At 49.5% G+C, this 24506-nt stretch overlaps 1 protein-coding gene across 1 annotated transcript; it reads right to left on the reverse strand.

The window, feature by feature from the left end:
* Positions 1-1292: 1292 nt before the first annotated feature.
* On the reverse strand, positions 1293-22158 carry Nynrin (NYN domain and retroviral integrase containing). The gene is made up of 9 exons (XM_013364475.4): positions 22024-22158; positions 21668-21882; positions 12036-12694; positions 10293-11906; positions 9242-9372; positions 9010-9106; positions 7388-7489; positions 7071-7172; positions 1293-5942 (listed from the first exon to the last, which is right to left on the reverse strand). Exons 2-9 carry the CDS (start codon positions 21863-21865, stop codon positions 3089-3091), a joined length of 5757 nt encoding a protein of 1918 aa, XP_013219929.2. The 5' UTR covers positions 21866-21882; positions 22024-22158; the 3' UTR covers positions 1293-3088.
* Positions 22159-24506: the final 2348 nt, after the last annotated feature.

Raw genomic sequence — 24506 nt, forward strand, 5'->3', positions numbered from 1 at the left:
TGCCTGTGAGAAGAAAAAATTGATAGGTGTAAACATAATAAGCAGTACCTTATAGATCTCATTATTCACCCCTCCAAAAATAGAAGGAATCAGAGACTTCTACTCACACCTTGTAATGTTCAATTTCAAAAAAGAAAAATCTCAGAAACCAGTGTGGCTAAATTCTAAATATTGCTTAACTTCATCTAGAATAGAAAATAAAGGGATTGCTGAGCCTTCTGCTTAAGAGTTCTAAACCCTTTGCTCTCTGACCTGTGCCAAGAGTGGATGTACTACTTTTGGTGAATGGGCTCCAGGAAGAATATTGGAATGGGATGTGAGCTGAGAACCCAGGCACCAGCTTCATGGACTCCTGTGCCACAGTATTTTCCTTACTACTCTGTACTGTACTTGTTAATTCAGTTGTCTTTCTCCTTTACCCAACTATGGGCTTCAATAAGGCAGAGATTTTGTCAATCATATTACATGCTATCCACCCACACCTAAACAGAGCCTGGCACTTAGTAGGTGTACTATAAATACCAAATGAATAATGGTGTACACATGAACTGAGGAGTTCTCAGGAAAGGTAATTCCCTAGTGTCAGTCCATGCCAATGCCAGCACTAAGTAAAAAGGCAACAAAAAGCAGAGGCCAAAGGTCAGGTACCATGGCCAAGGCAAGAGGGTCTCAGAGCTCCAGGGAGGAGAACAGCAAGAGCAGGAAGCAGAGTGGTAATAACTAGCACATGGTAAGTACTTACTCCACACCCCAGCAACACACTAGCCTATTCACACAGATTATTTCATGTCTTCCTTGCACCATCCCATAATTTAGGAATTGTTGCCCTGTATATTTTTCAGATAGGGAAACAGAGCCTTCAGCAAACAGGCCATGTACTTATCCTGTTTCAGAATAGTCAATATCCAAACCTAGGTCCATCAGCTTTCCAATGTAAGTCAAGCTAGTTTGGCACTAATGCCATTCTCCTAAGCCAGGAGCCATGCGTCTTCCATACACCCTGCCCACTTCCAAGACATGAACTGGGAGAATGCCAGCTTAGGGGCCCCAATCCTAGATTTCCCTCCCAGCTCTGCCGTGAACTAGTCAAGGGGGCCTTAAGCACGTCACTCCCTGTACCTGGTCTCCTCATCTCACACGAAGGGCTTGAGCCAGTGATCTTAAAAAGGCACTATCCACCTCTAGAAGTCAGTAAGTCCAACTGGAAAACAATAGCCATACCCCCAAACTGTCCCCACCCTCCTCACTGTCCAACTGAGTCTGAAGCTAAGAAAAAGAACTAAACATTGGGCTCCGGTTTAATGTTTATTGACAAATAAAATGGAAAAAAATTCATGAAAAAGGATATAAGATAAAAATGCAGTTAACAGAAACGTATACAGCTGGGAGGGTAGGGTGAGGTTGGACACAGTATTAGAGGAAAGAGAAGGCACAAGGGTGGGAGGCGAGGTATCTACTAAAAATTCTGCAGCTAAACTTTCAGTTTCTCAGCTGTCACCAAATCACTCACCCAATCACCTAATCCTGGATAGGATTAACAGCTGGACTTGGTTTAAGGATAATACTCAGGTAGTTTGTATAAAGTTTGGAAAATGGGGAGTTAGAGGGAACGTGGGCTAAGGTTTCAAAGGATTCTCTTGCCTGAACCTATTGCCGGAACACTTTTCATAGTGAACTGTGAGTTAGGAAGCTTAACCATGGTCCAAGCTCAGCCGCCGACAAGCTGTGGGCAAATTACTATCCTTCTCTGAGCCCCTTTACTGTAAAACAAGTGGGCTGGACTCAATGACAGGTTCCCTTTTGACTCTAGCACTCTGCCAAGTGTTTGGGCAACCTGAGAGAGGCCAGAAGTGTGACCTAACTTCCTCAGAAATGAAACCACTCAGTGGCCCAGCCAGAGACACTGTGCTGGCCTTCACCAAAGACTGGTTGTTCATAGCAGCAGCAATTCAGAGCGGTGAGTGTAAGCCACACTCACCTAGGAGAAACTCACTCTAACTGCCAGAGTGACGCTTGCCAAGGATGGGAACTTGGGTTTGACTCTACACAGAAGGCAGATCCAGAGGACAGGGTGGGGTTGGGGTGTCCAGACAAAGCAATCACACACGACGTGGGGTCTCAGGGTACGGTGAAGGCAGGAGTGGAGGGTAGTGGGCTTTGGAATGGTGTTGGGAGGTAAAGTCATGCCAGCACCTGACAGTGTGCCAGACGGCTCACTTCAGACACCTCCCCTACCCCACCTGCAACACAGAGGCCGGGGGCCCCTTGGTCCAGTAGAAGCAGCTCTTCAGGTAGAGATGCCACACTTGGCATCAAGATCCTTAATTCCTGTGGGGTCAACTCCATCAAAGGAGGGGCAGGAGTCGTCTCCATCAGCTGGAGTCAAATGAGGTAGGGCACTCATCCCCTCCTGCCTTTCCCACATTGACAAATGGGTGGCTCCTGGCTGGCCATCTTCTTACCCTGAGCCGATACCCTCGAGGCCCAGGAGGACTGCCAGCCCTTCCTTAACCGCGGGGAAAGCTGAGCCTGGCCTTACAAAACTCACCCTGAGGCTGAGGAGCCAGCTGCCTCCTCACAGCCAATATGGGTTTATGTCAGCAACAACCCCAAGGGCAAGGGCTTCCCAAATACAGACTGAGGGAAGGCACCCAAATTTGAGGTTTCTGTTTGGGAGAGGACTGTGGTTCCAACTGCGAGGTCCAGAGTCACACTGTTTCACCTTTAAGTGAGCCAGGTGTCTTTACACCTGCATGTGTATATAGGGGGAAAAGGATACTTGGGGAACAAGACAACCTGACCTACTTTTTATAAGGGGACTTTCTTCTCCCCAATGTAAAAGTGCCAGAGGCCCATATTTAACAGCCTTTGGCAAAATTTTCTGAATACCCCCAATTGGGGGTTCTTCCATAGGGACACTAGCCCTAGTTCAAGGCAATTCAGCAAAGCTTTATGAAGCAACATTTCTACAAAAGGCACAACTGAAGCCCCTCAGGGCGCGAGCAAAGCCGAAGCGGGGGTGGGTTGGGGGTGGCCTAGCAGCAGAAACCCAGGACTCCTGGGCAGGGGCCTCCACAACTGCTCCAGCTCACTGCTCCAAGACCTTGAAGGACAGGGGTGTGCCATTCTTGGCAAAGGCCTTCATCAGACTGCTGGGATAGATGCATCCCAGCTTCTCTGGGGTCGGGAAGCCCCACACTCTATAGAGCGACAGGCTCAGCCGGTCCCCAATATAGAAAGGACCCACCCATTTGGCACTGCTGCCATTCCTGGGGAGGGACAGCAAGAGGACCTGGTCCCCCACGTTCCACTCCTTCTCCTGGCTCTCCCGTTTGAAACGCCGGTTGTCAGCCTTCTCACTTGCCTTTTCGGCCACCCTGCAGTGGAGATCCAGCAGCTCCCTAATCAGCTGTAGCAGGAAGATATCCATCTTAAGCCCTTCGATGTTGGCACTGCTCATCTCCCACCACAGGGGCTCACTCACCCTCACCTCACCCCCAGTCAGGACCTGGAAGGGCGTGGCCTCCGAGGAGGAGGTCCTGAAGGCCAGGTGCAGCAAGGGCAGGGAGGCTGCCCACTTCTTGCCATGTAGGAAGATGAACTCCTTCAGGGCCCTCTTGAATTCCCAGTAGACCTCTGAGCTCGCCAGGCAGGGGAACTGGAGGTCCCTACTCAGGGTGGTCACCTGCGCTCCCAGGGCCAGCCCACAGCTCACCAGGACATGCCGGGCAAACTGAGGGCCCTGGGCCGCCTCCAGCCTCACAGGGACACCCCACCTGGCAAATACGTGCTGAAGCAATACCTGGGCCACAGCCACATGCGTGTAGGGCCTCAGTGGGAACGCTTCCACCCACCTGGTGTTAGGGTCAGCCACAATGAGCACATGCTTGTGGCCCTCCTCGCTTACAGTTACTGGACCCACCACCTCTATCTGCAGGTTGGACCAAGGGGCAGTAGACCTGAGGGGCCAAGGTGACTCAATAACCTTCAACTCACTGCCTACTAGATTGCGGGGGATGCAGAACAAGCAGCTCCTGCAGTAATCTCTCACATGCTCCTGCATGCCAGGCCACCACCCCAGCAACCTCAGCTTCTTATAGGTCTCCTCTGGCCTCTGGTGGGCCCCCATGGGGATGTCATGCACCGAGAAAATCAGATCCCTCCGGAGTTGTGTTGGGACTACCCAGACCCTGGGCTTTTTATCTCCCTTGAACATCAGCAGACCAGTCTCCTTATCAAGGCTGAGGGAGTTAAAGGCAGAACTGAAGGGGGAGGAGCCAGATAACTTCTGCCCAGCCTGCAGCTTGGCAATGATATCAGCCAGGGTGCTGTCACTCAACTGTAATGCCAGCAAGTTGGGCTTCTTGCCCATAGTATGGGGAGTCACTACAGGGACTGGCACATCCTTTGGTAAATTCCACCACTGCCCAGCCCCTTGAGCACCCTGCTTGGCCAGGGTATCCACTGTCACAGCAAACAGAGAGCCCCGGTAGGAGGTTCGGTAGATAAATGGAAGGGATGACAGACCAGAAGTGAGGGATATGATGTAGGAAAGCAGGCTTGGGTGAGGTAGTTGAGCCCCATCAGAGGATAGGAAGCCCCGCGCCCTCCAGAGGGGCAGGAGCTCCCAAAGGAGGCTGAAGATCCAGTTGCAGTGGGTGAGGAAAACCACCGGGAGCTGGGACTGGCCAAAGCGCTCCAGGCCACAAGCCACAGCTGCCAGGTGGGCATAGGTCGGTGTGTAAGGAGAGCAAGAGAAGGACAGGGAGACAGGGGCGCTGGTAGGAGACAGGACATAGAGACCAAAGCCAGCACACCACTCATCCTCACGGTAAAAGCAATAGCCGGACATGTGGATGCAGACAAAAGTGGACAGGTCAGAAAACGGAGGCAGAACCTGGAAGAAACGGGGCATTGAGGAAGCTGGCATTAGTAGCCGGTTTTCCCTCAGCAGGCCCTGGAGAAGGGTCAATTCCAGGGCCCTCTTGCCTTTGTCCTGTACCAAGAGGGACCATCGGATCAACCACGCTTTGGAAACCCTGCGGCCCTCCCTTGCCTCAGGGTCTGCAGTGGTCCTGGAGGCATAGCAAAGGTCTAGGACCACTGGAGTGTCTCCAATGCAGCGGGAGAAATGCTTGAGGGCCCAGGCCACCGCATAGGGGCTGTCTCCACCTGACTGGGGACCCTCGCTCTCCTCGTCGGGGAGGAGGGGTTTCGAGGTGTAGGCGATGGGGTGCTTCCTCCCTGAGTGTTCCTGGTGGAGGATGGCTGTCAGCGCCACTTGGCTCACCATCACCTCCAGGCGGAAGGGCAGCTGGGAGTTGGGGGCCGTCAGGCAGAGGGCGGACACCAGGGCTCGCTTCAGGGCCAGGAAGGCCTTTTCATGCTCCCGGTCCCACTGCCAGTCTGGCTTCTGCCTTAGGAGGCTGTGCAGGGGGCCCATCAGGGCTTCATAGTCAGGGATGGCATCCCGATGGGAATCCATGAACCCCACAAAGAAGGAAAGCGCGGTGAAGTTGCTGGGGATGGACAGCTGGGCCAGCTGGGTGAGGACCTGCTGGCAGGGAGCACCCCCATCCCAAGGGATGCCCAGGTAGGGAGAGGCCACACCTGGCAGGAGATCGATATCTAGGGCCCCATCAGGGGGGTCGTGGAGACTGAGGCACCGGAGGATTTCCTCCGAAAGGGAAGGGCACTCGGCTCGGAACACTGATGCCAGGGAAGAGTCAAGGTCATCCCCCTCCTCTTCCAGCTTTGGCCACCCCTGCTCCTCCCTCGGCTCCTCTTCCTGCTGTTCTTCCTTCTCCTCTCTGACTTCTTCCACACTCTGTGGCTCCTGCAGGGGCCCAGCGTCAGCATCATCACTCAGCTCAGAGATGCGGGCTGAGCTGGGAGGAAGGGTCTTCCACACCTTCAGGAAGTTGCCAATGTCTGTGTCCAACCTATACCAAAACAGGGAGGAAAATAGGGGTAGGGGGCAGCCCCACCCAAACATCATCCAAGGGAAAGATACTCCTCTGGATGCCCCCCAAAGCCTTACCTCATTGTTAAGTATCCCTGAGGCTAAGCTTAGCACCAGCCTCCCACATGGCATGATCTAAGGCAGGGCCCTGCCAGCAAATCCCTGCTATAACCCCTGCATCTGCCCTAACCTCAACTGTAAAGATTCATCTGTGCTGTGATGACTCATCAAATCAAAACATCATGGACTGAGATGTATTCAACCTAGTTTTCAACCAATGATTTGACCACAGATGACTGGCAGCTTACAATCTACCCCAGGATAAGCATTCCCGGGGAAGATCAACATAGGAAGGAGAGCCCGACACTCAGTAAACAAACCTCAGCCTCACTTCCAAACTGGTAAAATGGCCCAAGAGGAAGTGCCTTGTTCGGAAGTTAAGGTCCCCAAGTGGCCCCAAGGCATTGGAAGGTGGGCAGCACGATGGCTCAGGTGAATCCAGAGGATCAAAGTTATTGCAAATCAATTCTGCCCACACCAAAAAAGTAACCTCCTAAAAGTCACTTAAATCTCAAATTCCACATCCAGAAATTGAGAGTGGTCATTGGCATCTAATTCAAATTGTGAGGACCAAAGGAGATACTAAAGGAAATAGCATATGCTCTAGACATAGCATCCCTTGGACAAGAATGAAGCTTTCATTGCTACATCACTGACACATCAGCACCAACAGCATAAAAGGGAAATAGTCAAATGACCTTCAACCAGAGAATCAATAGATCCGCTAGATGGGGACTCACATAATGGAATACTATATGGTCATTAATGAGGGCTACATGATTTTGCACACATCTGAAAAAAATAATAAAATGTTGAGTGCAAATGCCAGTTGTAGAAGGATACACACAGTATTACAGCATCTGTGTAAAATGTTAAAATCTTCCTTACATTGCTTATGGAGGCATTGATGTATGGTAGAACTATAAGGTCATGAAAAGCAAATCACTCTGTTCATTTTTAAGCAGTAGACAAATATTGGCTAGCACTAGAAGGAAGTTCTGGTCAGTCCTAAGGGCACCTAGGAGGCAGGGGAGGCCTGACCTATTACCTGTTTGGCTTCTTCAGAAACTCATCCAAAGTAGGGCCATCTCGGCCCAGTGGATCATCTGGTACCATGAAGAGATTCCCCGCAAAGGTGAAGGGCAGAAGGCTGGAACACAGGAGAGAAAGGGGCACAGTCATAGATGAGCCCTTAACTCACCCACACCCTGTTGCTGCCTGTCACGGTGGCTGAGGCCCCCATCCCCCCACAGGTGCTGTGAACCCTATTTCAAGACCCCTCTCTTTGCCCCAACATCTCCCCTGCCAGGAGCTGCCTGACATCAAGGGAACCAAGTGGCTCAAATCCCTAGGGAGCCGCCTCACCGATTTTTGACCATCAGTTTCTTGGAATTATTCATCAGGATGTGAATCTGCTCATTGGTGACAATGATGCCATCTGTCTCCTCTGCCAGCTTTACCATGAACCTGCAGGGAGAAAGGCCCCCTCACTTTCTGGGTCCCTTGGGAAAATGAACTAGCAGCTCCACAGTGAGGTGTCAGACAAAAACACTGTCCCTCATAGGAAGCCAAAGCTCTGGAACACATGTGGGATCACCAGAAGTCTACTGAAAGAGTGGACTTGTATGCACATGTCCCCAACAATATATACAAACCCACACCCTTATTACACATGCAGGCACAGAAGCCCACCCACTCACATTCACATCTGCCTATTTACTACTTGGGTTTTTGCACCCGTTAAATGAAGGCAAATAAAGCTATCCCAGATTGCTTTGAGTATTGAACCTAATGAGGTGATGTATTTAAGTGTCTAGCTCAGTGCCTGCTGCATAGCATACACACGAATATTCCAATATTCTTCACCAATGCATAACATTTATATATATGCAAAGACATATATAATATGCTAATGGATATAACAACGCATACCTAAATAAGCAAACCCATTTTTCAAGGCTCTCCCCTAAAGAGAGCTCTAACCAGGAAAGAAAACAAAGATGAACTACTTCATTCAGCAATGCTGGAGGACTACCCCAAGCATGCCATTCCATAAGTGCCCAGCAGAGGGGGCCTTCTGCAGAGAAGGCAGCTTCCCTCACACCTAGGCCTGAATTTAGAGGCAGTTAAAGACCTTACCCAAGGGCTAGCTCCCCAAGGATGGATGCCTAAGTAGTCCTGTCCGCACCTTCCTGGGATGAAAGGCTGGGTAGATGTCAGGTTGGGAAAAGTAGGGGAGAAATAGAACTTCTCCCTGCCCAGCCTAAGTGAAGCCAAGACTTCTGTCAGCCTGGCATCAACTCCAGCCCAAGAGCAGGACTTTCCTTACCCCAACAGAGGCAGGATCACAGGCTCCCTTAGGCTCACTACTCCCATAGGCATTCTGGAAAGTGGGTAATTATGATCCATAGGCAGGGAAGCAATCAGGGTTCAGGCAGACCAGGGCCAATCTAACTCCATTTCCAGAGCCCTGCCCAGGACACCATCTATATACAGCCATATGCCTCCTCCCAATGCCAGGGCTTAGAGAAGGAAAAAGACTGAAGCAGTTCCAACCCAAACTGGTAATGTTCAGGGTACCTCTCACTCTCACTTGAAGCATAAAGTACATCCAATCCAAAGCAGTGTATGTAGGCACACAGGCCATGGTGGAAGAAAGCCAGCTAATTCATGGAAAGAGCACCAGAGTCTCAAAGCCAAGAGCAACCCTTGGGCTTGGGTAGAGCAAACCTTGGTAGAGACCTCTCCCCTCTTATACCCCACCTCATGCTCTAGGGCATGATTCCATGACACATTTGCCTCCATGTCCCCCAGAGAAGATGGAGCAGCATAAAAGGGAAATAGTCAAATGACCTTCAACCAGGGAATCAATAGATCCACTAGATGGGGACTCACATAATGGAATACTATATGGCCCATGCTAACTCCACTTGATACCCATCCAGGCCCAACTCCTGGTCTCCACAGGGGCCTGGGGTGTAGTGTACCTATAATCATAGGTGGTGATCTTCTTGCCATTCTCCAGCTGGGAAGGGGTGATTGAAAGCATCTTGAGTGAATGGAGCTTCGTCAGGAAGTGGCTCTCTGGCAATGAAAGGCAGAGGCAGAGATGATCAGAGGAGAGGAGAGGTGGGAAAGGCTATGTTGGGAGCAGGGCCAGAAAGGGAGGAGAAAAGCATGGTGATGCTGGAGGGGCTGGGCGGACGGTGGACATCTCACCTCTCACCCTCCGGTTCTTCTTCAGCTGCCAGGTGGGCACAAATACAGTGACTTCTCGGTGTCCCCGGTTCCAGAAATACTGCACTGCCATGGCAATGCCTCGGCAGGAGAAAAAGTGCTGGAGGCCATGCCTGTGGGGTGATAGGAGGTGAGGGGGCAGCTTCCCAAATGCAGGAGAAATGGCTTTGCCTCACAATTCCTCCCTCAAGGCCCTGGGACAGCGAGCAGGCAATGCCAGGGGACCAGCTTCAGCACCAAAGACACCGACAATGCCCTGCTCCCTTATCTCCATCCTCAAACATTCTATGAGCAACTACTGGGCACAGGGCACTGCCAAACAGTGTGTGTGTGTGTGTGTGTGTGTGTGTGTGTGTGTGTGTGTATGAATTTAGGATCACTGAAGACAAGAAGAGGTCAAATGCAGACCTTCCATCCAAAGAGCTCAGTTTAGACCTTAAAGCAAACAAAAATCCTCTAACCACCTTCTGTGTGCTGAGAGTGTGCTCAGCGCAGATCACTACTCTACCATGTGGCAAATTAAGTGGTCTTTCATGTATCTATCCTAATATCTCTATAACAGTCGGCACCATGCAGGGAGAGCCATCTCTAAGGAACAGTGTGGCCAGGAAAACCTTCAGAAGGGATCTGGGCTGGGTCTTGACATTTGAGCTTAATGTTTAAAAGCTGGCCTGGGCAGAGCATGGGCCTTGGCAGTGGGCAGATCTAAACCCAAAGGACAGCTGAGCCCCTGGCTAACTCAGGGACCTGAGGCAAGATTCTCACCTCTAAGCCTGTTTCTTCATCTACCTAAAAGGAAGAAGAGTAACCTGCCCTGGCAGCACTGCTGTGAGGATTCAATGCCCACTGCTGAGTGTGCAGTGGCCACTTAACACATGCCATCTCCCACGAAGGCAGGCTCCCTTCTTTTCCTAATTCAAACCCTATGCCTTTCATATGGAGGCCAAGAAAGGATGCCCACACTCAATTGTCCAGGGATACCCTGCCCCAGCTCCCCAGCATTCCCATGCCACCCTGCCCCATGGCTACTCACACCATGGCCACGCTGCTGCCGTCAATAACCACTCGTCGCAACTCCTGGTTTCCAGGTTCCCCTGACAAATTCAACTCAAAGGGTGTGTTCAGGGCCTCATGGTACCTCTGGAAACTGGTCACTGTGTGGCTTGCCTGTTGATGGCGAGATGGCTGCCTTGGGGTGTCTTCCCAAGCCCCCAGGATCCCCTCCATCAGGAACGGATGCTTGCTGCTGAGGGATAGGGTACTGTTGGGCTGTGGACCCTGCCTTCCGGCCGCCTGGCCTTTTGGTGAGGATGTACTACTCCTTGATGAAGGGTGGACCTCACTCAGAAGTTTGGCTACATCCAACGTGGGCCCTGCATCTGTGGGCACTTTCTGGGGTGCAGGCGTCTTGGAAGCTCTGGAGGCTTTAGAAGTTGCAGGTGCTTTGGGGATCACAGGTGTTTTGGGAGCTGCAGGTGCTTTGGAAGCTGTAGACCCTGATTTAGGCACAGGCCTGGCTTGAGCTTTGGGTGTTTGGGGACCTACAGGTGATGTTTTCATTGCAGGCATCTTCTGAGCTGTGGGAGTCTTTGGAGTTGCAGACAACACCTGAGCTGTCAATGCCGATTCCGTTACCGGTTGATCCATGGCTGCTTTTCCAGTGGTGGGCATCACAGAAACTGCTGGCTTTGTTGGACCGGAAGGCACTTTGGGAGCTGCAGGCTCTGTGTGTGCTGCCGGCATCACTGGGGCTGTAGGCACTTTGGGAGCTGCAGGCAGTCCTTGGATTATGGGTGGGTTTTCAGCTTTGCGCACTGCTGCACCCAGGGGCACTTTGAGAGTTTCAGGCACTGTCTGAACTTCAGATACTAGCTGGGCTGTCAGATGACCTTGAGCCATGGGCCCCCCTTGAGCTGTGGGCACCTCTTGCTCTGTGAGCATCCCTTGCTCTGAGGGTCGTGCTGGAGAGGGCCCCTTTTCTAGGCCCTTACAATCCAACGGCATACTTCCTTGATCCCCAGGCTCACCTCTAGCTTGTAGTTGGGGTACAGAGGTCAAAGGTGGCCCTATCTGTGGAAGTCCTGGACTAAGTTTGTCCTTTACAGCAGAGCCTGCTGGGACCACCAATAAACTTGTGATTTTAGGGGAGGTCTCTGGCCTTGGGAAATTCCGTAGGGCTGTCTCTCCTCCCAGCTCCCCATCCGGTCTACAAGCTGGGCTTTCTGCACTGGGCAGAGGAGTCAGCTCCTTCTGCTTCCACTCCAGATTTAAGGGCAAAGGATTCTGCCCTGGCAATTTCAGCTGAATGGGGCCCAGTGGCCTCTGCCAGAAAGGGAAATTGAAGCCCGCCTGGGACAGGAGCCAAGCCAGGTGGAGAGAATGCAGTTCATTGATCCTCCAGAAGGTTGCAGCAATAGCCCCAGGCCACAAGGGACCAAAGGCTGGCCCTGGGGCCCAGGCCTTCCAGGATGGACACACTCCCAGGGCTGACACAGGAGCCTGGAAGGGGAGTTTATCTTCTACCCTCTGGACCTGTCTTTGCTGTAACAAGGTTTGTGAGTGGTTCGAAGAGTCTTGGCTGCTGCTGGCTTGCAATGGCCCCTCCTCTTGAGCACGGTCCTTACCACCTTGGTTGCTGGAACCGACCCTGGAGAAAATTCAAGTTTGTTGAAAAGGTGGGAAGGCCAATTCAATCACAAACTACCTACTAATATTTCACTGGGGTAAGGGAACAGGATTAGGGTCAGAGAAGCCAGACTCATTCTCCAGAACTTACCGTACCAGCTGGTTTGCTGTCTCCTGTTGTGTGCTCTGGGTTGGGATCAGGGACCCAGTGGCTCCTAGGCTGGTTAATCTCTTTGGACTTTCCAGGCCCCCTTTCTGCAGGGTACCCATCTCCAGAAAGGACCCAGGACTCTCTCCCATGGACACCATGGCCAGGCCTTCCTTCTTTTGCTGAGGAGGGCAAATCAGCACCTCCTGGTTGGAGTGGGTGTTGGAGATGCCAAAGTGGCTGAGCCACTCAATGATGTCCTCCTTCCCTGCGGCATCCCGTACCAGGCTCAGCAGCAGCTCCTGGACTGCTGGAGGCAGCTGAAGGAGGTCCCCCGCATACTGGTCACCACGGATCCAAACCAGGGCCCCAAAGGCCCGGGTCACTTCAGCCTCCCAGATACCACGGGGAGTCAGCAGAGGGGCAGGGCCCCAGCGCAGCCGTGCCACCAGCTCCTCCAGCCAATTCTGGGTCATGGTGAAAGACTCGGTCAGCCCGCCCACCATCAGGGAGCCAGGGGGACCGGGCACCAGGTAGGCCAGGGTGCTCCAGCAGAGGCAGTCCAGGAAGAGGCCCTGGGCCCCCAGGAAGGCGCAGTGCAGCAGCGGCGGGTAGCGGACCTCCTTCCACAGCTCTGGGCTGCACAGGCCCTTCAGGTACTCCTGGGCAAAGTGGGGAGAGCAAAAGGAAGCCAGCCTATTACAGGGCTGCTACTGGCTCTGCCCTCCCAACCTGGAGGCCAGCTCCTTGGTAAGCATGTGCCCTCTGTTGCTTTCTTCCCCAGGGCATCCTCTCTCCCCATCCTGTCCCCTCACACACCCATTTCTTTTCAGGGAATACGAATAGAATCAGAGAGACCTAGATAGAGGAGAGGAGGAGGAAGACCCAGGATTGGAGTCAAGGGAGCTGGTTATAGTTACAACGTAGCCTCAGTAGATTAGGATTCTGGGAAATCCAACATCTCCTCAGGGACTCAGTCTCCTCACCTACAAAATGGCAGGCTGAACTAGATATGTGTGGGTTCAGTCCTCCTCTGACATTCCAGTACTGTCTAACAGCACTGGGGGGAAAGGGCCACACACCACTGGGCACTCTGTCAGGAACTTGGGCCAAGTTGTTTATGTCCCCCATCCGCCTGTGTTTCCTTGTCATAAAAAGGGGGATAATAATGGTTCCTGCCTCACTAGGCTACTTGAAGTTTCAGTGAGTTTCTACATAACAAGTACTTAGGATGGTACTTGGCACAACCCATTTCCATTTTGAAGCTTAGAGGGCGCTATGCAGTTTGCCCAAGGGCACACAGCACAAAGGTGACTGTGCCAGGATCGCAGTCATGGCTGTCTGTCTGTCATGTCTGTCTGACTCTAAAATCAGAGCTCTTTCCACCTCCTCTGACTGACTGCACAGTGACTACCAGGTAATCCCGTGGGATTCTGGCTTAATCCCCCTCCAGAAGGTCTCTAGCACAATCTGTACCCGTAACCATGGTAACTCTGTTCCAGAGAAGAGAGAAGATAAGTTGCTGGGCCAGCATCCAGGGGAGGGGCCCACAGATAACGCACAACATCTAACCAGAAGGAAGGCCTCTCACTCTCTGGCTGACCAAGTCCTCAGGTTCAGAGGGAAAGGGCCTGAGAGAGCTTGTGTTCCTTCACTCTTTGTCTGAGTTCCACCACCACAGCCCCAGGAGCTCCAAGGATGCATAAGCGCCCCACTGAATCCACCAGCCCATGTGGACTGCATTCAGTCTCATGTTCCTCACTATCTATCCCTATGTCTGCGATAATCATCCCTCTTCCTATTTTCCCCTGACAGTTCCATTAAGAAAAGGTTGCTCCATTTTGGATCTCTAAGAGCCATCCTGAGGCCACACCAGCACCACAACCACCACCTTTGCTCAATATTCATGCCAACCCTCCCTGCTCAGGCTGATGCTTGCCTCTTCCACATAGTTCAGGCCGTGGATATGCCACTACTTCCCCCAAAAGGCCTGAAATACACCCAGATGTAACCCCTTTTTAACCAGTAAAAACCAGAACAAAATCTGAGGGACATCCCAAGCCAATCTCATCAGAGCCTCAGCTGGCCCCACTGCCCTGCAAGGGAGAATCTGACCAGGTGTGAATAACTCTCACCTTGACAAATGCCCAGTCCTGTGTACCCCACATTCCAGTGACATGAAAACAGTATGCAAACATGAAGAGGAGTATTGGGGAAGAAAAGTATAGATGGCCTCTTTCTCTTTTTCAAAAAGAGCTTAAATATTTATTGTTTCCTCAACCATTGTGTGTGTGTGTGTGTGTGTGTGTGTGTGTGTGTGTGTGTGTGTTTTGTACCAGGGATTGAACCTAGTACCTTTACCACTGAGCCACATCCCCAGCCCTTTTTTATATTTTATTTAGATACATAGACTTGCTGAGGTGCATATGGTTTTGGTACATTGCTGAGGCTGGCTTTGAACTTGCAATCCTCCTGCTTCAGCCTCCCAAAATGCTGGGATTACAGGCATGTGCCACTGTGCCCAGCAACCATTCGATATTTTTAGTTGAAAGATATAAGAACTGGGATAATTTTCAAAACAATAAATGTGAACTAACATTTATTTAGAACTTACTTTGTGCCAGGTACTTTACATACATTATCTCATTTATTCCTCTCTCAGACCTACAAGAAAATCACATTATTATCCACCTTCCACACACACACAACTTTTTATTTATTTATTTATTTTTGCTGTGCTGGGGATTGAACCCAGCAGGGCCCTACTCTGAGCTGGGTTCCCAGCCCTTTCTATTTTATTTTGAGACAGGGTCTCTCCAAGTTGAGACAGGGTGTGATCCTCCTGCCTCAGAGTCACTAAGATTACAGATGTGCATCACTGTGCCTGGCACCCTTTATCCCCATTTAATGAGAAAAGAAGGCCACATGTTTAAGATCTCAGATAAGATAGGATACTAAGTACTGTGACCCCAAAGTCTAGGATTTCAAAATTGGTGCTATCCATTTTTTTTTTAAAGAGAGTGAGAGGGGGGGGGAGAGAGAGAGAATTTTAATATTTATTTTTTTTAAGTTATCGGCAGACACAACATCTTTGTTTGTATGTGGTGCTGAGGATCGAACCCGGGCCGCACGCATGCCAGGCGAGCGCGCTACCGCTTGAGCCACATCCCCAGCCCCCATATTGAAAGGCTATCCACATTGAAAGACTATTCATATTGAAAGGCAAGAGGCCACAAGGAAACAACAAGCACTTATAGTCCAGAAAATACCTAGAACAACTTTACTGCCTAGACCTCGCCCAGACCTTTTTCCTCCAAAAGAAGAAAAAATAGAGAAGAAATAGAAGCAGCTGGATAAATGCTGCAGATCAAAAGAAAAAGAGAGGTGTATTAGCAAATAGCCTAATGTTCCACAGGTCCTTTGCCAATTTGTAAGCTGAATAAAAAATTAACACCAAGTGTTATATTGTTCTATACTTGTCCCAAGGTGCTTTATCCCTTGACATCTGACTTAGGATTTGCCTTTCTCCTAAGTCAGTTTTCATTTATTGTCTGCTTTCTATCACCCCAACTGACATTGCAGAATACTTAAAAGGCTAAGAAAATGACCGCAACAAGAAACTATGGAACTGGCAGTGAAGAGAAATAGGAAAAAAGGCCAAGTTCTTAGAGGGGCAGAGATATAGAAGCTCAACCACCCCTACACACACACACACACACACACACACACACACATACATGCAGGCTAGGCAAGTTCCTCCCCACTCCTGAAGAGTTGTTTTCTAGAGATTTAAAATAAGGTTTTAGGATTAGAGGTTGATCAGCATACTTGAGGGTGCAGGCACCATTTAGAAACAGGGAGGGAAGGAGGAGGAGGACCAAATGATGACATATGTAATGAAAACTGAATGCAGAGAAACTCATTCTTCCCATTTAAGAGATTCAGCAACCAGACCCTGACCCTCTGGGTTGCAGAAAAGAATACATTCTGGGAAATCTGGCCAGCCCTAAAGCAAAGACTTAAGGACCATGACAAAAGTTCTCCAACAGATAATTGTACCATCAAGCTCCAAATCAACAAGCCTTCTCCACAGACACAGCTCCCAGTCAGCTTTCTGTTCTTCACTATTAGTTAAACAAAGATTCCCAGGCATATAAGGAAAATGTCTAATGCAAAACACACAGATCAACACATAAAGAAGAAAGAACAAACTGAAAGAAGAGAAAATAGGCAGGGAGAGGAAAACTTCAAAAAGTTTACTCTCATTACTCTTCTTGGAGAGACACTAAAGAATATGGTACACAGTGGTGAACACCTGTAATCCCAGCAGCCCAGGAGGCTGAGGCAGGAGGATTGCAAGTTCAAAGCTGGCCTCAGCAACTTAGAGGGGCCCCAAGCAACTCATCAAGACTCTAACTCTAAACAAAATACAAAAAAAGGGGGGGGACCTGGGGATGTGGCTTAGTGGTTAAGCACCCCTGGGGTGAATTTCCAGTGCAAAAAAAAAAACGCAGTACACACTAAATAAGAAGAGGATAGTGCTTTTAAAAAGAGAGAACACAAGCAACTGTTAGACATTAAAAACACAATAGCAGCAAAGAAAGACCCAAGAAAAGGAAAACAGACCCTCATGTAAAGGAGTCTCACTGGGAGACCTCAGAACACGAGGGAAGAGGGAAAACATCTCATACTACGACCGGCTCCAGAATAGCTTCAGACTTTTCAAAAGCAAGATGTCCATGGAGTAATGCCTTCACAGTTATGAAGGAAAATAACTTCACACTTATAATTCAGAAATAATCATCAAACAAGAGACCTTCCTTCAGATATGAAACCTATCTGTTATGTAACCCAACATTTTTCCTCTATAAAATCTTTCTTAGGAAGCCACTTCTCTTAGTTTGCTGTTTTCCACTTCCACAACAGAATATCACACACTGGGTAATTTAAAATGAAAAGAAATTTATTTGGGTCATGGTTCTGGAGGCTGAGAAGTATGGGAACATGGTATTGGCATCTGGAAAGGACCTCTGTGCTATGTTGTAACATACCAGGAGGGCAAGATGAAGAAAGAAGCAAGAGGGAGTCAAACTTTCAGCAAGCCCACCTTGTAATAACTAGCCCACTCCCACAATATGGCATTAATCCATTCATGACAGCACAACCCTCATGATCTAAAGGCCCCACCTCTTAATACTATTATAATGGCAACTAAATTTTAACTTGAGTTTTGGAAGGAATATTCAAACCATTGCACCACTGCAAAACAATTCAAACAAATCAAGAAGGGAGATCCAATGTAGGGAAGAAGCAAAGACAATCTCCAGAATGATGGTGAAGAGAAATCAGAGTTTATTCATCCATTTAAAAAATCATTGCTGACAACTCACTATATGCTACTCACTGTTTCAAGATGATGATTGTCATCACAGAGAACAATGAGTTCAGATTGAGTATGACTCAACAGACAAGCGTGTTGAAAGCAGTCACCAGAATCCCCTTTGCCACAGCACCATATTTTGAACCTAATGATACTACTGATGGACGCACTCCATCAACCCAAGAAAGAGAAAGACATGTGGTGCAGTAAACAAAGAATTGAGCGAAGAAAAAAGGCAAAGGGACACCAAAGAGAACAGTACACTGAAGTCTCAATATGACAGGCTGCCAACCTTGAAAGCAACTGAAGAAAGGATGTTAAAAAAAAAATGGAACTAGATGAATACCTTGAATGGATAGATTGACTGCTATAGATTGGATCTATATCTAATGTCCCCCAAAGGGCCATGTTTTAAAGGCTTGGTCCTCATCTTGGAAGCTGTTAGGAGGTGGTTGAACTTCTGGGTGGTGAGGCCTAGGAGAAGGAAGTGGAGTCATTGGGAGTATGCCCTTGAGGACAACATTAGGACTCCACCATTCTCTATCTTTGCTTCACAGTCACCACGAGGTAAACAAGCTATCTCCACCATGTGCTCCCAACATGATGTACCACACTGCCAAAGGTCCAAAGCGATAGGGCAAAGCAACTATGAATGGAAACCTCTGAAACTATGAGCCAAAATAAATATTTCCTCCTTGTAAATTGATCATATCAGGTATTTTGTCACAGTGATGGAAACCTTACTAACACATTTACCTTAAAAAAAACACCTTATAAGAATTAGTAATAGGCACAAAGAAAAACAAACAAATTGAAAAACAAGGAGTTCTTAATCTCAGGGAAACCCAAAAGTAAAAATAATATACTTCAATGCATAGATATGAATGATATGGGCATAGGTAAAAGGAGGCAAATAGTAAGTACCGATTTGAGAAAAAAATGAAACAACTGTATTGGGAAGATAAAGGGAATGCAGTGTAAGGGAATTAAATCCTCACATGCAGTAATTGGAAGTAAAAATAAAAACATCTAAAATTGGCAAAAATATGACATTGTTTATTTGTTTATGCCCCCCTTTTTTTTTTAAAGGAAGTGGAGATGCATAAATGCCAGAGCAGATATGTCTATGGGGAAGGGCACCAAAGAGGGAGTTGGGAGGGACAGGGCAGTCACTAGGTTCTTTGTAAAATACTTTTCAAATTGTTGGACTTTTAAAATACATATTATTTGATTTAAAAAAAAAAACTTTAAAGAAAAAGAGGAATTAGTTGCTCACAACTCAGTTAGGTGTGCTGGTAAATGTTGCCCAATCAGCTGGGGGGTGAGGGGAGTACAACCCTGATTTGTACATTTGTCCATGGTTAGATACTCCCTCCATGGCTGTAAATACTCCTCCACTGGCTTACCAAGTTCCTGAGATTTTGACCATGGGTCAGTAGGAGCCAAGTCCAGCACTCCCCTGACCACAACAACTTCCATGGTTCTGCTCACAGAGGGAACCAGGACAGATCAACTACCATCTGTTGGCCAAGTCAGAGTTGGCAAGCCTCATGCTGTCCTGCAGTTCTAGAACCATCTCCCAAAGTCACCTCTACTACTATCGGGGTCTTTGGGCTCCCCACCACCTCCCTCCATTCTCTCCTAAAAAGGAAAGAAGCAAACATGCCACTTTTCTTCTCTGCCACCAACCCATCCTCACATTATTGCCAAGGAGGGCAAAGGGGGTTGTCCTTGGGTTCTTCTAAACATTATTAAAACTCTCCTCTTCACTTGCTGATTTTACCCAAGAGAAATCAGGCCTCCTCAGCGTTTGTTTTGCTGCTTGGAAATGTGATTACAGCAACATCGTTGATATTTTCTAAATTCCACTACTAAAAAAAAAAAAAAAAAGAAAGAAAGAAAGAAAAGAAAAAATTAAAGGCACTCAAGTTTAGAGATTTTCCTGGAAACCCAAGTGCACAAAATGTAAAAACACACTCTGGCCAGGCCCTTCTCCAGATGATCCTATATACTTCTTGACCCCTCCTCCACTCAGACCCAGACAAGATCCACACTCCCACAACTCCTCCCCTATCCTGCAACCTCCAGTCTCACAAGTCCTCTCCACCAGTTGGCTTATGTACAGGAAGGTCATTATCAAAGTCAAAATTTCACATCTCTGCAGCTGGGATTTGGGGTCAGCCACACCATCTCCCTGTGGAAATCACAAGACATCCTTACACTTGGGAAACATTCATACAGTATTTAATACAAGCCTCTCACTTTACAAAGGAGACAAAGACCCAGGAAGGGAAAAGGACTTGCTCAGTTTTACAGCTAGTTAATCACAGTAATACATGACATCTATCTCCATAGCTCTCTGCATTTTGCATTTTGAACAATTCATTTTGCACGCATTATTTCAGGTGACTCTCACAACTACTCCATGAAGTGGGTATTATATTCTGTTAAATAGATAATGAAAAAGGTTCAAAGGGAGCATATTATTGGACCAGGTAGCTCAATGAGGAGGTAGCAAACCATAACTCAAACTCTCTGCACCATACTCCTCTATCTGGCTATAATATGGTGACAGCACATCAAATCCAGATCTCCTAACCCTTAGGACAAAATTTTATCCTCCCCATCTTCTCTGTTCTCCTTCCCCCAGAGTTTCTTCTCCACTCATCTGTGCAGTAAAGAAGAGAGTTATCCACACTACATTCTCACCTTCAACAGTGTCTTGCAAGGGGAGGGTGGTTAAGGGAGCCACTGGATTCATTTAACATGGTTTTGGAGTGGGAGTCTGGGATGTTAGAACCTATGGCCCAAAGAACCCTGAGGAAGCAGTGAGAGCTAGAGCTGACAGGCCTGGAGAAGCCAACCCAGGATTGAAGCAAGCAGAAGGGAGCACAGCTTCTCAGAAAATGCAACCCCATAAAAGGGTGAGCTGTGTATTTCAAAGTAACAAAAAAGATTAGGAACCCAGACTTCTCTTGTTAACCTACCCCATCCCAGCTTCCAAAACTTCTTATTCTCAGGGACTCCTGCACATCTGTTGTTGGAGCAGACATCCATCCCCTTCTCCAGCACCTCTGTCTTGAAAAAAACCTTCCCCTCCCCCAGTACCACTGTCAGAATTGAAAACCCTCTCCTCCCCCAGCACCTCTGTCTAAATTGGAAGAACTGCTGACACAGCAGCTCAACCAAGGGGCAGAGGGAGGAACTTCCCAGCCTGCCTGCCCTCCAGCTGACTGCTTTGGGCCTTCCCTACCCAAAGCCTTGACTAATTGGTTATTGAGAAAGACCCACTTGCATGCAGGTGTAGGTGTCTGCTGGGAGGTGGTCTGAAGCAAAGGGAGCAGGTAACAGTCCTACCAGGATGAGATAAGGTAAGAGAATCTGAGTAAAGAAGGAGACATTGGCCACAATTAGAGGATGGGAAAGGAGAGGAGAAACTTGTGAGAGAAGCCAGGGAGACTGCAAGAGAGACAAGCTGTGACCTGGCCTGTCCAACATCCAACCCCACACAGCAGCCGCTTTCATTCAAATGCCCGCAGTTCTCCCAATTCCCTCCCATCCCCAAGGTTTAGTGTCCCAGAGCAGTTACATATCACCCTGAGCCCTACAAGAGGCTGCCTGGGACACCAGAGTATGAACCAGGGAAACCAGAGTCCTGTGTTCTGGTCTGACCCCCACCATCCCACACCTACTTGACCCTGAGGACTCCGGCAGGCCCCTTGACCTCTGATTCCCAATGTCTGATCTGTAAAATGCCAACAATGCTCCAAAAGTATCTGGAAGGGCCCCCTTTAGTCCCAGCAATCCCAGGGCACCCCAAGTATTTAAGGAGACAGGAATGTAGGCCTTCTAGGGTCTTGGTGGAGAACAAAGAGGTGTGTTGCAGAGGGAGGCCACAAAAATGCAGAGCCTTAAATTGCTCCCCAGATGGAAAAGCAAGGCAGTGAACGCTGGAACCTGGTCAGGGAAGGCCTGTGGGGAGACACACCGTGCCGGCTCTCCCAGCACACTTGAGGAACAGAAGTGACACGCAAGAGAGGGGTGGGGTAGAAAAGAAAGAAGGAACTAGAGGGAAGAGGTGGGTGGGGAAAGATCCAGGGCTGCAGATCTGGAGAGACTGGAAGATGGCCCATTACCTGCAAGCCAAACTGCCCGACCTAGGTCTGGAGACCTCTGAGGACCACCTCTCCCCTGGGTGGGGGAGGAAGGGGTCTGGCTGGAAGGGACGGGTGGGGCGTGGAGAGAAGCTGTTTACCTTGGCTTTGCCGGTGTTCTCCCGGGGCCCCTCAAGTTGCAGCCAGAAATAGGGGGTGTCGGGGCGGCTCTGGAAGGCGTTCAGCTTGACCCTGAAGATGCGCTGCACTTGCAGCCGCTGCCTCTGGACCCGAGGCTTCGATTTTGCCTGCACCATGAACCATTCCTGAGTCGGGGGGTCACCCCCAGACAAGAGCATGGCTGCTCTACCCTTCCCTAGAAAGAGGGAAACGACAGTGTCACCGGGGTCCCAGCACGGGAGGCGCCCCAGCCCCCAGCCCGAGGAACCTAAGCCACGCCCCCTCCCTGCGGCGCGCCCCCCGCCACCGCCTTGGTCTTCCCAGCCCTGGGACCCACCCGCCACCGCTCAGACGCCCGCCCTCCCGAACTCCGTCCCTCTCTGCGGCTGCTCCAGCGACAGGCTCTTCCTGCCAGGGGTTGTAGCTGGGGGTGGGACCGGTCGGGCTCCCGCCGCCCTTCCCTCCTCCCCCGCCCCCTCCCCTCTGCTTTCCCCCTCCACCACTCAGCCAGTCCCTTCTGGATAAACTCTCCGTCTGCTGGGTCGCTTAAAGGGGCGCGGGAAGCCGAGGGAGGGAGGGAGGGAGAGGGAGGACGGGAAGAAGGGGGCGGGGAGGGTCCTGAAAACCTCTGCCTTCAATCCTAGTTTGGGGCCCAGAGCCAGAATCCAGGGGTCAAAGTTAATTTCCTTCCACATTCCCCTTTCCCTTGTGGAAGGAAAAGAGGAGGGAAGAGTTGTTCTAAAGGACCCTTTCTTGAGATTTGGAACTGGGCTGCCTCCTCCCCTCTACCCCCAGGGCCACCCAGGCTTCCATAGAGAACTGGCACTGCAGCCACCCTTCCCGCGGTGGAAAGGGTTAAGGGAGTTCAGGGTGGGGAGCCCCGGGAGGCTGGGGACTGAGGAAACTCTGGGCTGGAGACCAAGCAGGAAGGAAAGGGGAATAGCACTGACTCCCCACCCCCACTCAAGAATGGGACAGCCTGGGGCTGGCGGACAGCCCAGAGCCTCCTGAAGCCCCCCAGGGCTAGAGGGGCAGGGGGAGCTGCCAGAGTTTTCAGACTTGAGTTGTTTATGAAAGCCCTTTTTAGCAAGTGTGAGTTATGCTGTGAGGGGAGTGGCAGTGAGGATCTGGTTGGTAGCATAACCTCCCAAGGTCTCCTTCCACCCTTGACCTACAGCAGCCTGCCAGCCAGCTGACATAAGTGGTCTGGGACTAGACCTGGGCTGGGGGCCACCTTCAAAACTCAGGTCCCACAGGCACAAAGAATACCTTATACAGACCTGGGCCCTGACAAGAACCCAGTGATGTGGAGGCAGGGTCTGCATTTGGAATACAGAGAACTTACTTTCCAAACCAAAATCAAGAGCCAGGGTCAGATAGGCACAAGTGTGCCTATGGGGACAAAGCAACGTGGATTTTAAATTAGGCCTGCCCTGGAACATCTGGGCTGCAGGGCTATCTATGTGTCTGTACAGGCAAGGGGCCCAACTGGGACTGGGGAGGAGCTTAGGCTACTCCTAGTTGGGACTTGAATCAGCCCACCACACCCCACCCCCAGTTCTGGTCCCCAGATTGGAACTCAGAGAGGGAAAAGGTGATCTGTGTTAGCTCTAGCTAACTGACTCCTGGTCCTGCCTCTCAAGTGGCAAAGAACCTTAGGGTTGATCTCTAAGGCTCTCTACCCTTCCCATCCCTAACTGTGCTCTGTGTCAAAGAGGCCCTGCCTTATTGTGCTTCTGTTTCTCTCCTAACCAAGATAAGAGCCACATACCCTGCTCCTCTGAATGAATGCTTCATTCTTGTTTTCCCCTTCCCACTGACTGTGGACCCCAGGCACAGTGACCATCATTAAGGAAAACCCCCAGGTTTAATCCTATGTCCAATAAGGCCATGTGGAAGAAGGGAAGAGGTCAAGCTTAGGCATTAGGTACTTCATAAATGGGTAAAAGAGGGCAAATTAAACTCTTGTGCCTCTGTTCCCTTAGTTTATAAAAATGGGGATAATGGGGCTGGGCCTGGGGCTCAGTGGTAGAGCGCTTGCCTCGCATGTGTGAGGCACTGGGTTCGATCCTCAGCACCACATAAAAATGAATAAATAAAGATATTGTGTTCATCTACAACTAAAAAAAGAAAATTTAAATAAATGGGGATAATGATTCCTACAGCAGAGGTATAAATCACACCACACAGGTAAAGCATCTGGCATAGTGCCTAGCACAGAGTAGGTGCCCAACAAGTATTAATTTTCCTTTCCCAGATGTTGTCTCTTCTCCCCTATCTCAAGTCTGGTCCATAATCATCATAACTTCCCAGAAATCCCCTCCTCCTTTCCTCACCCTTTCTACAAACTCACCCCCACCTCCTGCCTGTTCATGTACATGCAGTGAATATGGCCAGATAGCCTGGTTTTCACCCAGTTTTGCCAGTAATGAGTTGTGAACCCTTAAGCAAGTCACTATATCCCTTGACTGCTCCAGGCTTCCTCATCTGCATTCATTCATTACACCAACTTGATTCAACAATTTCTTTTTTTTTTTAATATTTACTTAGTTGTAGATAAACACACAGTATCTTTATTTATTTTTATGTGGTACTGAGGATTGAACCTAGTGCCTCACATATGCAAGGAAAGCACTTTACCACTGAGCTACACAGCCTCAGGCCCCTGATTCAACAATTTCAACACCTACTTATTGATTATCTACTATGAACCAGGCCCTCAGAGTATCTCCTTGCCCTTATGGAATTAGGGAAAGGAAGAAAAAGGAAACAGTGTGATTTCAGGGAATGATAAATACTGGAAATAAAACAGGTAGAGAG

The sequence above is a fragment of the Ictidomys tridecemlineatus genome, chromosome 5 (genome assembly GCF_052094955.1).
Source record: "Ictidomys tridecemlineatus isolate mIctTri1 chromosome 5, mIctTri1.hap1, whole genome shotgun sequence".
Taxonomy (NCBI): domain Eukaryota; kingdom Metazoa; phylum Chordata; class Mammalia; order Rodentia; family Sciuridae; genus Ictidomys; species Ictidomys tridecemlineatus.

Bases quoted from the DNA above. Each gene is read 5' to 3' on its own strand.
- Nynrin (XM_013364475.4), bottom strand. From the start codon at position 21,865: ATGCTCTTGTCTGGGGGTGACCCCCCGACTCAGGAATGGTTCATGGTG. The intron at 11,907-12,035 runs GTAAGTTCTGGA...AATTTTCTCCAG, and splicing joins ACAGCAAACCAGCTGGTACG to GGTCGGTTCCAGCAACCAAG. The intron at 7,173-7,387 runs GTGAGGCGGCTC...CCTGTGTTCCAG, and splicing joins AAACTGATGGTCAAAAATCG to CCTTCTGCCCTTCACCTTTG.